General features: G+C 33.1%; 1 protein-coding gene across 4 annotated transcripts in view; it reads left to right on the forward strand.

The window, feature by feature from the left end:
* The window catches only part of PHF3 (PHD finger protein 3), a 115644-nt gene that overhangs the window by 45830 nt on the left and 53565 nt on the right, over positions 1-16249 (forward strand). For all 4 annotated transcript variants that reach the window (XM_069070708.1, XM_069070710.1, XM_069070711.1 and 1 more), the window contains 3 exons: positions 5221-5382; positions 7263-9003; positions 15778-16087. In XM_069070708.1, the coding sequence (XP_068926809.1) occupies positions 5221-5382; positions 7263-9003; positions 15778-16087 (2213 nt within the window). The remainder of the gene's footprint in view (positions 1-5220; positions 5383-7262; positions 9004-15777; positions 16088-16249) is intronic.

Genomic DNA, 16249 nt, shown 5'->3' on the forward strand with positions numbered 1-16249 from the left:
ATAACACATTATGCCCTAGGCGTTGTTTTATACATGCTTTACAAATAATATCTTATTTGATCCTCACAACAATCCTATATGGTAGGTGCTCTTTTTATTCCCATTTTAAGATTGAGGATATGGAGGCAAACAATTGGTTGTGGCTTGTCCAGGGTCACACAGCTATTAAGTTTTTGGTGTCGGATTTTGAACTCGGATCTTACTGACTGCAGACCCAGCTCTCTTATCCACTTTACCACCTAGCTACTTATTTTTGGTGGCAAGGTTCAGGAGTTTTTTCATCCTTAAATTAAAACTTTAGGATAATCTGCATGGTCTTAGCAGCTTTTCTGTAAGTTTGTTTCTGTTCATCACTTTTTTCTTGTAGAATTTTTGTATGACCTTGCATTTATTCCAGCTCATGTCTGACCAAGAATTCTTTGATAACATCAACAGCATGAGTTATGACATAACATTCCCACTTAGTCCCCAGAGCCCAGGAATTTTGAGTTGACCATTTAAAGAGGATGCCCTCTTACAAAACCTACACTCAGTTCCATTTTATTGTCTTCCTTAAATGGACGATGCACATCTATATATCAAGCCCTTGTCTCTCCTTAGTTCAAGCCTTGAATCACTTAACTAAAGGGGACATTTCTCACTACTCGTTCCATAGGCATCTTAAATTTAACTTATCCAAAGCAGAAATGGTATCTTTTCCTCAAATCCACCTCTCTTTGAGATTTCATTATTATTGTTGAGGTAACTACCATCTTCCCAATCACTCATCCTTGACTTCTTATTTCATACTAAATCATTTGCCAGATCTCATCAATTCTATCTCCACAGCTTGTCTCAATTACTTCACTTCCTCTCCATTCATAAAGCCACCATCCTGTTCAGTCCCTTATTACTCTCTTCCATGAACTCTGTGGTCTAGCTATAGTGGCCTCCAGTGGCCTCCTTGCACTTCCTCATACGTGACATTCCATCTTCTAGCTATACTTTTAAAGGTACTGACTGTCCTTGATACCTGGAATGCTCTCTCTTTACTCACCTTTTAGAGTCCCTGTTTTTCTTTAAAACTTCACTCAAGCACCACTTTTTACATGAAGCCTTTCCTGATTAACTTTACCCCCTCCCCCAGTTGCTAATTCCCCCTTCTCAAAACTACCTTTCTTTTTCTTTTTAGTATATAGTCTGCATATGCCAGTGCTCTTAACTCGCTGAGCCACCTGGCCGCCCCTAAGCAATTGGGGTTAAGTAACTTGCTCAAGGTTACACGGCTAGGTGTTTCTGGGTGGGTGCTAAGTGTCTGAGCCTGGAATTCGATCTCCAGGTCTTCTCAACACTGGAGCCGGTGCTCTTACTCGCTGTGCTACCTGGGCCCCCCCCCCTTTTTTTTTTTTAAAAGAATGTAAACTCAAGAAGAACTTTTGCTTTTTTATATTTCTACCCCCTAGCAGTTAGCACAGTGCCTGGAACATAGTAACATAGGTTCCCAAAGTGGGTGAACTGCCCAGGAAGAGGGTGGCAGTGACCTGGGGTGCAGTTGGGGGTCCTTGAATAAAAATAAGAGGATGTTGAAGAAAATAAGGGGACAGTGGAAGCATAAGGAAAGATGAGAAGGAAATTTTGAAAAAACTGTTTGGACAGGTTTCATCTGTGTAACCAAATTAAAGTCGTGATTACATTATTTTCCAAATAAACACACAAAATACAAGTTATAAACAATAGGTCTTAACAAGCAAGACGCACTGACAGGTGAATGTGTCTTGCATTGTTGGGAAGTCTGGCATGCATTGGCAGGAAATGGCATGCATGTGTGACTCATTTACAAATATAATACTATATGGTTACATGACACAATATTGCATTATCAAAATCTCAATGCAAGAAAATCCCCCATAAATTTACAACAAATTGAAGATAGATCATTTTTAAAAATTAGATTTTTTAAAAAATTATGCAAATAAAATCATTTAAAAGGTTAAAGAAAGTACATTTTTATGGGGGTGTTGAGTATTTTTTTTTAAAAGGAAGTAGTAGGCCAAATAAGTTTGGGAACCTATGATAGTAAGTTGATACTTAATAAATGCTTTTTGACTGATGGCAACTCCATGGGTTATCATTAACCCAGCAAGGGTTCAAGCATAATTGTCAAGGGTATTCAGGTGATTGTGCCACAAAGTTATTAACTCATTTTCCCTATGGCCTCTTTTTACCTACTGTTTACATCTGATATCTAGAATTAAAGTGTTTAAAATTCAAAATTTATTTATAAATAAAATTTAAAATCCAAATCTAGCCTTTTCTTCCCACAAAAAAAAAAAATACTTTTAATTCAAAACACTGACACACTCTCAAGTATGTAGAATCTCTACCCATCTCCACTTAAATCCCACTTACCCATTACTCCTGTTTTGCCTTCTAGAGTCAAGGTTGAGTTTCTTCCATCTGGTAGCCTTTTAAAAATTTTTTTAAATTGATATTTGACTTTAGATCTACCAGTAAATCTGCAAGCATTTAACAGAACACCTGCTGTATGTAAGATGATGCTAAAAATTGGGGATACAAAATCTTAAGACTCTAATGAGGGAAACATCACATATATAAATATGTATAGAATGCATATAAAGAAGCTTTGAAAAAAAAAGGTTAGGAGAAGATGGAAATAGCAATGAGGGAGGGGTCTTTATTTCGAAGGCAAATTATGTCTTGAAGGAGGGGAAGGAACATTGATTTTTTATATCTTTTCCTTCTTTCTCCCAACCAGAGAGCAGTCTGTTGTAGCAAAGTATTGAAAAGTAGTTCAGCAAAACTAGCGAACATGTCAACCAAGTTTGACAATTTATGTAATATTCCACAACCATAATCTCTTCAGAGAAAGGAGGAAGAGGGACATCTTTTCAACTCATCTCGTTGTTCAAGCTTCTTGGTCATCATAATTACAAGATTCATTTTTTGGGGGAGGGCTTTTTTCATCTACATCCTTGTCATTGTGTAATTGTTTTCCGCCTGCTTTCAGTTCGAAAAAGTGTGACCCTGCATGTTACTTTTGTAACAGATGGATAGTTGAGCAAAACAGATTACTGCATTAGCCATGTCCAAGAAATATCTCTTATTCTATACCCTGAAGCCATCACCTCTCCTCAGGAGATGGGTAGTTTGGTGTAGTAGAAAGAATTCTGGACTTGGGGACAGTAAAGACTTAGATTATAAATCTGCTTTTTTTTTTTTTTTTTTAAAGCAATTGGAGTTAAGTAACTTGCTCAAGGTTACACAGCCAGTTATTTCTGGGCGTGGTGCTAAGTATCAGAGCCTGGATTCGATCCCAGGTCATCCCAGCTCTGGGGCTGGTGCTTATAAATCCACTTCTAATGCCTATTAGTAGGCAGCCAGAATTCAGGGCCTGGCTTTAGGCAGCCTGAGTTTAGATGAAGCCCCAGCTGCTTATACTAGTTTTGTTACCTGAAGGAGGTAATTTAACCTTTGTTTGCTTCAATTTCTTCAACTGTAAAATGTGGATAGTAATAGTACCTACTTTACAGGGTTATTGTGAGGATCAAATGAGACAATATTCCTAAAAAGTGCTTAGAACAGAACCAGGTACTTTAATAAATGCTTATTCCCTTCCCTACCTTTGTGACTGTGGGCTAGTCACTTAACATTTTTGATTTTTATTTATTGCATATGCAAAATGGAAATTAATAATTGTCAGTGTCAAATAATGCATGTAAAGGACTTTGTTAATCGTAAAACTGTATTAATGTCAGCTATCATTGTGAAAAATGTGCAAAGATGATAAAAATTGTTTATCAGACTAACTTATTGGAGGATTGGAAACTCAGACTGATTTATAGAAATATTCTTTAATGCAGTAGATAATTATGGTTGTATGCTTTTTATTTCAGGTTGTTGTTTAATATAGGAAATTCATTTCTGAAATTGTAAAAGAAAACTCAATGACAAAATAGGATATGTTACATAAAAATTTGTCTACAGCTATTCATATGCACATCTTGTTTATTAGTTATGAAATCAACCAGTACTTCATAGTGAGTTTAAGAAGGTCTCTATATCTTTAAGAATTTTAATAATTAGACTACCAGCTAATTGGCCTACTTTGTATGCAAAGCTCAACACCAGATTACTATTGAGGCCCCTTCCAACCTTTAGGATGTAGCTACATAATAAAAAAAGTAAATTATGTTGCACAAGCATTGGCCAATTTTCAAAAAGGTGTTTTTTTTTTTTAAATTGCTTGCTATTAATATCTTCTTCACCCAGCAGGCTCCTCTCTCCTCTTTCCCAAGTTAATCTGAGCAGCTCTGGTTGCTTGATGGCCCACAGTATTTTAATCTCTTACTATCTCCTGCTGAATCCTTTCTATCTCGTTTGGACAGCAACCCTCTACCTCAAGTTTGAGATACAGTTGATTTCTAGCATTTTATGATATATTTAATTACAAAGGAACATAGTATGTCCATCACAAGTGCTAAATAGATAACAATTTAGTGTTGCTAGTAAGTGCTGAGCCCAGTCCAAGCTAGTTTTAGCCTGAATCCCATCTGGAATTGGCGCATAGGTTTTTTGATGCGATATCGCAGTTTTGACCATCCTTCCAAAGGATCTCCTGGAACACATGTCATTCTGGGAAGAAAAAAACTTGTACCTTTGTCACCAATATTTTTCACACATGAACCTTTTCCAGGACTGGATATAAATGTGATATGACTTCCTTGTGGATCTTGTGGGGGTCCCATGTGCACCCTTTAAGAGCCAGACACTTGATCCCAGTCCCGTAGCAAATTTGAGTTAATTGCAGCATCTCTGTAGTTTCCAGTGGACTACAGATCAACATCTTCAATCCACCAATATTTAAATTTGTGCCTTTATATCTGAGTTGGAAGCAGATTTTGATTAGCAAGCAGTTCTGGCTTACAAAGGAATTAGCTGATTAATGATGATCTATTGATTAGAATCTTTCTGCTTTGATTATTTAATTGCATTTTTCATTCTATAGTATATGAAGGAATAGCAAAGTATAGTCCTTGGAGCTCAGGGAAATAATGTATACATATCGGGAATGGATTTAGAGTTTCTGGTGAGGTCTTATTTAAACTTTCTCGCAGGCTTTTCAATTCTATTTTGATTTCTCATTTCTTATTAGGAATCCTTTTAGATTTATTTTATTCGCATGTTGAGATTTTTTGTTTTCTTTTGTTTTTGTTTTTTCAGTTGTTGGTCTTGATGATATTATGGATGAAGGAGTTGTTAAAGAAAGTGGTAATGATACCATTGATGAAGAAGAACTTATTTTGCCTAACAGAAATTTGAGGGACAAAGTGGAAGAAACTTCAGTCAGATCACCAAGAAAATCGCCTCGTTTAATGGCACAAGGTAATTTTCTGAGTGAGAGAGAGAGAGAGAGTCTGACTTATTAGTAAATGGGTATAATTTCCAAGAGAGAAGTTTGTTAGGTTGTATGCTTACTGGGGGACAATGTTTGCGCAATGCCTCATAATTTATAAAGTTAACAATAACTTTTTTAAAAATACTATGCTTTGTTTTTTTATTTTAGTTTTTCTTAGTACCATTTTTATTTTTCAGTGATGAGTTGTATATTATTGTATCAGTGAGAAGGGAAACAAGTTATTTTAATTGCTTTATGAGATTCTGAGAAAAGAAGAGAAGTGATCATCTCTGATAATTATAATTCCTTAATCTAGGTTTGTAGTGTCATCAAAGGTATAGTTAGAGGATAAGATAGTGGTGCTGTTAACTTTTCCTCAATAACTAAATAACTAGTGAAAACACTCAAAATATATTCTTAATCTCTATAAACAAATTAGTGTGGTTTGAAATAACATAATACTAATATAACATTTCATTTATTTCATTTATGGTTAGTTTTTTAAAACGAGGTCTATAAAATATTAGAAATCATTTTCATGATGAAAAATCTACAGTATATGTATAAATGGAACATGCATTTATCTGAAGTTTAGTTGAAATCTTTTATGAGTTTATTTTTTAATTGACATATAAGTATTCTATTGAGGTAGAAAATATTTTTGTTTGTTTTTGCTTTTTGGATGGGGGAAGGTAAGGTGATTAGGGTTAAGCGACTTGCCCAATGACACATTGCTAGTTTTTTGTGTGTTAACTGTCTGAGAATGGATTTGAACTCAGATCCTTCTGACTCCAGGGCCAGTGTTCTCTATTCACTGTGCCACCTAGCCACCCCTGAAAACATTTTTGTTGCTCATCAAATTTTTTAATATTAAATGAAATTCTGTAGTTTGTGCTAAGAGTTTCTAGTAAACATAAAGAAAGGAAAGTTTCATAAGTTCTACTTTGATTCATATACAATAAAGTAGTAGTTACCTAGAGCTAAATACTTGGCTTGAGAATATATCTTTCAAGCTTTTCTGATTTCTGACCTTTTCACTGTTTGTTAGTGCTACCACTAGTGGGATAATACAAATGACGACAGAGAGGAAAACAAAGTTTTCTTCTTGTTGGTCATTCTAGTATGGGGGAAAAATTGAAACAAGGTTAAAATGGGGTTTGGGTATCATATTTGTAATTCACTTTTTTTTAATATTCCAATTATGGATCATGAAGAACTGGCATAATTATTTTGACTAACTTAATTGCTTACATTATGTATGGTCCCTGGAGGTTCCAACCTGACTATTTATGCATTCTTTACTAAACTCCTGGTTTATACTTTTGGGGGAAATTGCATGTTATGTAATGATAAAAGTAAAAAAAAGCATTAATTAATAGAAATTCAATGAGGATGGACTGTAGAGCTTGACTCAGTCTACTTGTAATGGGTGATTTTAATTAAAAAAAATACATTGAAATAACATTTTTTATTTCATATGTTTTAATATGTTACTGATTCCTTATTCAGATCAAGTAATGGGCTAATAGTGTAGAGTGCCCATCTTACTTGTTTATTATCATGCATTTTAAGGGTTAGAAGATTGAGTAAAACATCCTTTGTATTCAGATTTAGTTGTAGTCCAGAATTTGTGGATTTTTGTACAATTACGATTCTGAGAACTTTGAAAATAGAAAATTTCCTATAGCACGGCATATCACACGAAAACTTTTATCTAAAAGTACACTTTTGTTTTGAAAATGAATAAGTGAATACAAGTCCAAATATTTAGAAAAGTGATATAGCACATATAGTGCAGGTTTGTATTGAAATTAAATTAAACTTTAAAATAGCTAAGTTATTCTTATTTTGTTTTTTCCTGTGATAGAACAAGTACGAAGTTTGCGACAAAGCACTATAGCCAAGCGTTCAAATACAACACCTTTAACTAATTCAAAGAGAGCAGCTGTCAAGAATGCATCTGTACAAAAAACAGGAGTCAGACAACTGGACAGGTGTCAAAATAAAGAAGAAGGTGTTTGTACACCACCCAAACCAGAAGTTAGAAGGAGTAGTCGACATACTGGGTTAACGGAAGCTGTACCTGAAGTGTCAACAGTTTCTTCAAGTCATTCAGCATCATCACCTTGTCATGAACTTAAGGATGAAGCCAAACTAGATATTAAACATAAATGTCACAAGGGAGAAACAGCTGTGCCATCCCATTCATTAACTACTTCTCACCTATCAGAGACTTGTAGTTCTGAAGAAAAAGAAGAAAATAAAACCAAGAGTGATAGTCCAGTATTTTTTAAGCTTTTAGATAAAGAACTTGAACATAATGATCCTATTACCAATAAAACAGGTGAAACTAATCTTGAAGAAAAAAATTCTAATGGAAGTATTGACCATACATCAAAGGAAACCTTAAAATTTTCCAGAGAAGTTGACCAAATGGAGGTAGCAGAGGCTGTTTCTACCTCATCTGATGTTGCAGCTTGTTCAACTCCAAACAATATAGAAAAGAACAGTGTGGTTCTATCCAGTTCTGTGGATGAGATTACTGAATGTAATACAGAATTGCAAGATGTTATGGAAGCTGCTGTTAAAGCTGTACCCTCACTTCAAGAAACTGCAAACCTTTTGGATAATCTTAAAGGAACAGATACTAAATTATCTGATGAATACTCAGATACTACAGAATTTAATGAAACTGATTTAAAGAGTGTAGATACTAACACTAATGAATCAGAAAGCAGTGTTTTGGAAAGCAGCATCTGTGGTCCTCCTGATCAAGGTTCTCAACAGCATGCTGAAAATATTAAAATAGAATCCCATGAAATAGCAGAAAGTCAAGATGACAGAAACAGCCAGTCTAGTAATATTTCTTCATTAGATTGTAAGAATGTTAAGTCGAAGAACACTAAATCTCTGATTCAGTCTAAGCAAAACATAGCTATGGGTACTCAAAAAAAATTTGTTTCAGCAAAACAAGAAATTCATAGCAAAACTAGAGTTGGAATTAAAAGTATGAAAAGGAATGCTGAGGAATCTCAGCAAAATTTTCATAAGCCAGTTAAAGTTAGAAAAAAACAAGTTGATAAAAATGTGAAATCACAAAGTAGTGGTCCAGATAGCAAATCTGTGAAAACTCATACAACATTGAAAAAAGGGTCACAGGCTCAAAATTTAGCACAGACCTCTAAACTATTGACTCAGTCTTTGAGTGACAAAATGCATGGCCACCCAGGTTCTAAAGACTCTTACCATGCAACTTCTGCCCATACAAAACATTTGCAACATTCCAACCAGAAACAAATCCATAAGCAACAGCAGTTATCAGCAACAATGAAAACTAATAGTCACATAAAGGAAGATACAGAATATTTAGGTTTAGAATCTATCAAGGAGGAGGATAAACTGAAAATAAAAAAAACTGAAAAGAATCTTCAACCACGCCAAAGAAGAAGTAGTAAAAGTTTTTCTCTGGATGAGCCTCCATTGTTCATTCCAGATAACATATCTACTGTAAAACGAGAAGGCTCAGAACACATCTCTTCATCTGAAAACAAATATATATGGGCTCCCAGCAAGCAGTGTGGTTTTTGCAAAAAACCACATGGCAACAGGTGTGTGTGTGTGTGTATGTATGTATGTATGTATGTGTGTATGTATGATATGTACACTTAAGAAAAAGATGTTGTGGGTGGGGAAAGCATTGTGAGATAATTTATTCCTTTATGTAAAAAGGAGTGCTTTGGAAGTTTTTGACAAATCAAAAAATTTAACATAAGTGTGTTAATAAAAAGACCAAGTTGATTATAAAAATTGCATATAGTTTTGCCATCTTAGAGAGTTTTCTGAAAAGGTAATATTATTACATCAATCAATTTATAAATAAATGTTTTGTTATAAACATTTAGGAAATGTTTTTTAGTTTCTAGGGAATATTCAAACTTAAGACTTCAGTATGAATGTTTCACAACTTTTGGCATCCTAACTCCTGCACTTTTGTTTGGTTCAAAAATCATTAGTATGTAATGGAAATTCTAAACATTATGTATTATTTAAAAGAGTTTGTGTGAAGTGAAACATAACAATTTCCTAGGACAGCTATCATGTTTTATAAACACCAAATCTGAATTTTGTAATAAAATTTGTAATCACCCTGGCTGCTTTAAAAACTGTTTTGACAGCCTTTACAATTGTCACCTTAATTTTCTTTGTAACATGGAGTAGGGCAAATGTGTACTCTAGTATTTTAAAAGTGTTCTTATAAATTCTCTGGACTTTTTAAAACAGCATTGATTCTATTCTATCCTTAGGATTTAAAACCCTATAGTTTTATAGAATTGTCCCTTTAATAATAACTTTTTTTTTTTTTAAGAAAAGGGATGATAAGTTGAAACCAGAATATCATATTCATATTCGTCATTTCAGGTTGCTGTTTGAACATTTATCAGCAACACTAATACAATGCCACATTATAGAAAAATACTATATATAAATTAAAGTGATATACTTACTTTCTCCATTATTCACAAATTATATCATGTAAAGTTTGGGAAATAAGGATTCAGTGATGTGGATATTAAAGACATAGTATTTTTACCTTTTACTATACATGAAATTACATATTAAGAGACCCTTCTTTTATGATACCAGAATGTTGGAAATTTGTCTATTTTTCCCAAGGCACTTTTTTTTTGGTCAGGCTTTGCTTTTGAACAGCATATGACTTTTTCAAAATATTTCATATAAAGGAAATTCTCTCAGTACAAATGAAACCCTTATTAGGATACCCTGGCAAATTTGATTCCTATAAAGGCTGATATACATCTTGTTTATTGTTTTCATGTTAAAATTTTATTATAACAAACAAGTTAGAGATATCTAGATGACACAGTGACTAGAGCGCCAGACCTAGCCAGGAAGACTCATCTTTCTGAGTTCATATCTGGCCTCAGACACTTAACTAGCTGTGTGACTGGCTGCAAGTCACTTAACTGTGTTTACCTCAGTTTCTTCATCTGTAAAATGAGTTGGAGAAGGAAATGGCAAACTAGTCCAGTATCTTTGCCAAGGAAACCCCAAATAGAGTCACAAAGAATCATATACGACTGAAACAACAGAAGAACAAAGCAAGATAAAATGAGCTCTCTAAAGTCTGAGTTTATCATTATAGAGCTTATTTAAAAGTCATCTTGTTCAACCTCTGGTCTGAGGGAAAAACTTATCCATAATAACTCCTCAGAGTTGCTCAAGGAGAATGGAGTATTAGGAGTATTATAATAGCTTGAGTTCCTTAAATAAAGTAAAGCCTTACTATACGATTGGTAGGTATAAATATTTGTGTACTTTAAAAAAAATAGGTAAGCTTTATTATAATTTTTGATATGGATGCACTTGTAAAACGATATCCTTTGGCTATTTTGTTAAGCTGATAAAAACAATGTTTCTTTAATGGGGTTAGCAAATTCCCATTTCATCTGTGCTAACATTGACTTAAGGCAGGTGAAAAAGGACTTAAAACTGATTTGCACTATGTGACAGACTTAACAGAAATTCATATAACTAAGAGCTTGTTTCGGAAGCTCATTTCAAGCATTTAGTTTTTATTAAAAAGAGCTAAGTGATTAATATTTTGTGACCACATAAAAAATGGTGGATTTCGTTGGCATATAATCAATTTACTTATTAAAATGCAGTCGTAGTGCATCATAATAAAACTTGCCCTTTTCATTGATGCCATTGAACTTGTTTGGGCAAATCTGGAGATAATTTTAATCTACTTTCTCTAATGCATTTTTCTCTCCATTTATTACCATTCTTTTTTGTGTTGAATGGTTTCTGTGAAACATTTTCCTAATCTTAGCACTGGTGGACAACTGCCTTCTTCTAGAGATAAAATTTTATCTAATTGTAGTTAAACAAATGGAATTGTAAAGGAAATTTATTTGTACTAAAAAAGTTAGCTATTTTTAAAGGTGCTCCCAAGCAGAGATTCTTTTTAAAATTAGGTTTTAAATATTTATTTTTTGTTTTTAGGAGTGAAGTAGCTTGACTGTGTCAGTTATGTATTTGTCATTTGACATAGTAAAGTAAGTTATAATTTGTACACCATGTTATATGTTTGTTTTGAAATGTTTGTTTACATTTTCTAGTTTTTTTACATGGAGTTATCTTTTCATCTTGCAAAAAATAGATAATTTTATATTGAAACATGTTTAGAGTAATCCATGAATCCTTCCCTCTCTTCCTCTGGAAGAATTTTGTATCTGTGATCTGTTTTCAATTTCTTGACTCTTCTGCAGAAGATGAACATTAGTAAAATCCAGAAAATACTCTTATAGAAAGCAGATTCATACTATGATAACAGGAAAACCAGTTCGTTGAATTGAGACTCTGATGCCTACAGATAAACTTGATATTAGTTGGTTCTGATTCCTTCCAGGATTCCTTTTAAATTCTAAGATAACTTTTCTGTAGAGAGTTGCTCATCAACTTTCCAAAAATAAAGAATGTGTTTCTGGTAAACTGAAATATTATACATTAAAATTAGTATATTAAAAAACTGAATTCAAAAGGTTCAGAATATAGTAATAACTACACTGGAATCTCACAGAATTTGACATGATAGAGATAAACACTAGCTAAGCTTGTGACATTAGAAGCACCAAAAAAATGTAGTATGAAATTGGATGTAAAATATTGTTAAAATGACAGTCCTAGGTGCTTTTCTTCACTTCCATTGTCTCCTCCCCTTTAAAAAAGTTGGAACATAAAAGAAATTAACATAATGATAGTTTTCAGCCTCCTCCCTTACTCCCCAAATCTAGGATTTTGAAGAATATGAATACTCTCCTATTTTTATTTGGCTGTTCTTTGTGATATAGAAAGTTGTTTAATTTCAAAAACAAAGCTAAGATTCAGATTCTTATTTTGATTTGAAACAGCTTCATAAACATCTCTTTTCTGTGCACATTTTAAGAGTGAAAAATAAGAATGTAAAACAGGTATCTGAATTGACTTGGAGATATGCTCTCACTCTACAACACAGTTGTTAAGAATAACTTCCACGTTGTGGATTATGTTTTCTTTCATTGTTTCCTTGCTACCTTTTCAAACAATTTTTTTCATTGCTATTTGCCAAGAGTAGATGTGAGGGGTGATTGAAACCATCGAGATTTTTGGAGAGAAAGAGATGAGATGGAGGTGAGGGAATATGGGCCCCTTATGTAAATTCATAATGAAAAAGGAAACACGAAAACATTACAAAGAAACTACTTTTGGCTTTAATGCATTTTTTTATCTGCCAGTCAATTCTTATTTTATCTCAATGAAATTTGTATTAAAATTGCTATTTTGTACCTGCATTCATTAACCTAATTGGGGATCAGTTTGCCATCATTTTAGTTTTAAGGTTAGTGAATAATGCTTTTCACTTTAATTCTCACAGATTTAGAAGTAGTTACTAAGAATGCTAGTTTGTTCTCTTCAGTTTTCTAACTCACTGTTTTAGTATTACACATAATCTAAAGTGTTAAAAGCTGACTAGGTACTTCCATAGGTCACACTAGATCCTTGTTTTATTTAAATTGGAGTTTGTAATATTTTCAAAATAAATTAGGATTGAATTATCATGGAAGACAAATTTATAAATTGCCTAGTCGTGAAGGCTTATTCAAACTAAGCACAGCATCAATCACTCGGGTCCTCTTCATACTATGGGGTTGACTCTGGATTATCAAAGGATATGTCAGCAGAGTATATATAACCTGTGGTAGGTCCTAATAAAGAGGAAAAGGTTTTTAAGTACAGGACCAATGATGGACTTGGCTATTCAAAGTTTACATTAGCTCAGTTAATAGAGACTTAACCGTAGAGTGAAGATTTTCATCCACAATTATTCAGGCAGCCAACCATCTACTAAGGCGTGGAAGAGTCGATTTGAACTAGTAGTGGATATAGCCATACCAATGAAATAATGGATTCTTGAATTAGAGGATTTTTATTGTAAAAGGGCTGGAAGTAATCTGATTAACCTCTTTCACTTATAAATAAGCAGGTCCCTGGGAGGTAAATTTCCTTGCTCACAGCCACATGGGTAATTTATATGGAAGATCTGGGACCTAAGGTCTTTCTGAAACATTGATGTTCATTTGGATTTCATTTCCGTAATCAGCATTGAACATTTTGAAAGCCTTAGAAATATTGTCCATAGAATGTACAGTTGGCTTACCACCAAAGAACTTGAATTCAATTTGGATATAGCTTTAAAAGGGGGAAAAGAAAACGTTTTTATCTATAAACATCTAACTTTGAATTTAGAAACAGTTGAGACTTCATAACAAATTTTCTTTGACATGAAACAGATTTTTATCTTTTCTGTCCCCTTCTCAAGAATTTATTGCATTAAATAATTTTCAGTTCCTCTAAAAAATTGTGAGAATATTTTTGGCACTGCAAAATTGAAGCCAGAAAAGCTTTATGTAAAAAAAAAATCAAAAACTGCTTGGCTTTTTTTGTAGGGGATGTTTTTAGTTCTTGATTGTATTTCTTTTTCATATGAATCCCAAAGAATTTTAAATTGTATATTTAGTAAATATCATGTTTTGTTTACAAATAAGAAATAACTTTGTGAAGATAAAATGAGAGCTCAAGATGAACTATTGCAGCAAGTTACAGGAATTAATAAAGTCCTTAGTTTAGTGTAAATACCACTCAACATAAAAGCTGCATAGGTGAGAATAAGTTCAACCAAATAGTCATCTTTTTCAAGATACTGCTAAATTCTAAAACAAGGAATTTTTTTTTTGGTTAGATTATCTTTTTTGTAATAAAGATGATGCTGGTAATGCATGCAGGATTATAGAGAATTTATAGCAGAAAAAGGCATACCTCTAATTGAGTAATGTGTACTGAATAGTACCAAACGTTTAATTTTTTAAGGGTAAGCTTAGTGACCATAGAGTCTACTGTAGTTTACTAGAAGAGGCAGAAGGATTTTTGGCTGTAAGACCTAGTGTATCCCTGATGATCAAATTAAAGTTTATGCTAGTTTGTAAGCAACTTTCTACTAGTAACTCCCAATAGTTATACTTTGGATAAAGACTTAAATTTTTTAAAATTACTATAACAGTGTTTGGAAGCAGCACAAGTTTACTGTGGTGTTTTAAAAGAAGTTTCAATGGGGTAAGCAGTTTGATGATAATGGTGCCTTCTCTTTCCAAAATGGTGCAGAGAGAGCATTTGAGAGGCATTTTAGACCCACAATGAGTGTGACTAAAACCACGATGTGATTTTCCCTTCTTAACCAATATTAGTTAACCAGTAGTTGGTCTGGGGAGAAAAATGAAAATATTTGTACAAATTTTCTGTATTTAAAATTGAATGAAAATTATTAGCAATTATATGTAAACCTAAGAAGACCCTATTTTCAAATAATTCTGAAAACCTTAATTGTCCCAAGCTACAACAAAAAAAGTTTTCGTTATTAAATCTTTAATACTTTAGTTTCTATTTAGTCCATGGGATTTGGGGTTATTTCTGGGATAGAATTCTTTAAATGCATAGCAGTGAGATCCCAGTTTTGCATTATTAAGTGACTTGAAATTTTTCTGACAGTATGCATTCATCAAGGGACAGGTTTCCCCCCCCCCGCCCCCGCCTTCAGAAGTGGAAGGGAAAGGATAGTATTTTTAAGAGTAATTTCCAGTGAATCAAGAACTACTTAAAATAGATAACATTAGAAATTGACTAGTAACTGCTTTGAAAAGTTATATTCCTTATTATGGTAATTTTGAAGTAATACTTTGATCACTTGTTACCGATAATGGAATTCTCCCAAGCTTCATGTTATTTGGAAGTCATCTATGGACTCAGTAACTATGAACTTGATTGTTCTTTAGTTTGAAGAATGTTTAAATTCAGGTCCATATGATTTTGTGAACAAATTATATTGCAAACCAGAATCTTTAGATGATTTTGTGTGGGTTAATAATGGCAATTTATATATATATATGTATATATATATATGTATATATATATACACACACACACAAATGCCTATTGTCTTTCAAACATAGGGACAATGTTAATGTTTCATCATTAACATTAATGTTAGTGTTCTGTCAATTTCTTTGTAGGCTTTCTGTTTTCAAATTCAATTAAGTTTTATATTTCTCTAAAATATGGCAGAAAAGAATGACATGTGCAGTCACCCTTCTAATAAAGAAAAGATTGTTGACAACAAGTCCAATAACTTTTGTGCATTTTAAGGAATTGTGAGAGTATGTAAAATGTAATGGAACCAGTCTTTTCAAAGTAATATTATTTTGAACCAGTTTATACATTTTTAAGAGTAAATTTTAAACTATTAATTGAAAGATTTCTCTTTTCAGGTTTATGGTTGGCTGTGGGAGATGTGATGACTGGTTTCATGGAGATTGTGTAGGGTTAAGCCTTTCCCAAGCACAGCAAATGGGAGAAGAAGACAAAGAATATGTATGTGTGAAATGTTGTGCCGAAGAAGATAAAAAAAGTGAAACTTTGGATTCAGAAGTTTTAGAAAACCAAGCTAAAATTGAAGTTCATAGAGAAGATAAAACAATGGATTGTGAAAAATTTGGTTTATCAAAGCCAGCACCTACAAATGAAAAAAACAGGCACGTAGATGATACAACAAAGCACAAGGTCAAAATTTTAAGACGGGTAAGATTTCTTTTTTTTAGGTTTAATTCAAAAGATTTTTATTATTTATTTGAATTTATCTTTATCCCCACCTCCATTAATAAGAGAAAAATAAAACCCGTAACAAATTCGCAAGGTTTAAAAAAAAAAATCCATTTTGGTCATGTCTAAAAATGTGACAGT

Source organism: Petaurus breviceps, unplaced genomic scaffold, assembly GCF_028583685.1.
Source record: "Petaurus breviceps papuanus isolate PSGF00001 unplaced genomic scaffold, PetGlider_PUasm1.0 90822, whole genome shotgun sequence".
Lineage (NCBI taxonomy): Eukaryota > Metazoa > Chordata > Mammalia > Diprotodontia > Petauridae > Petaurus > Petaurus breviceps.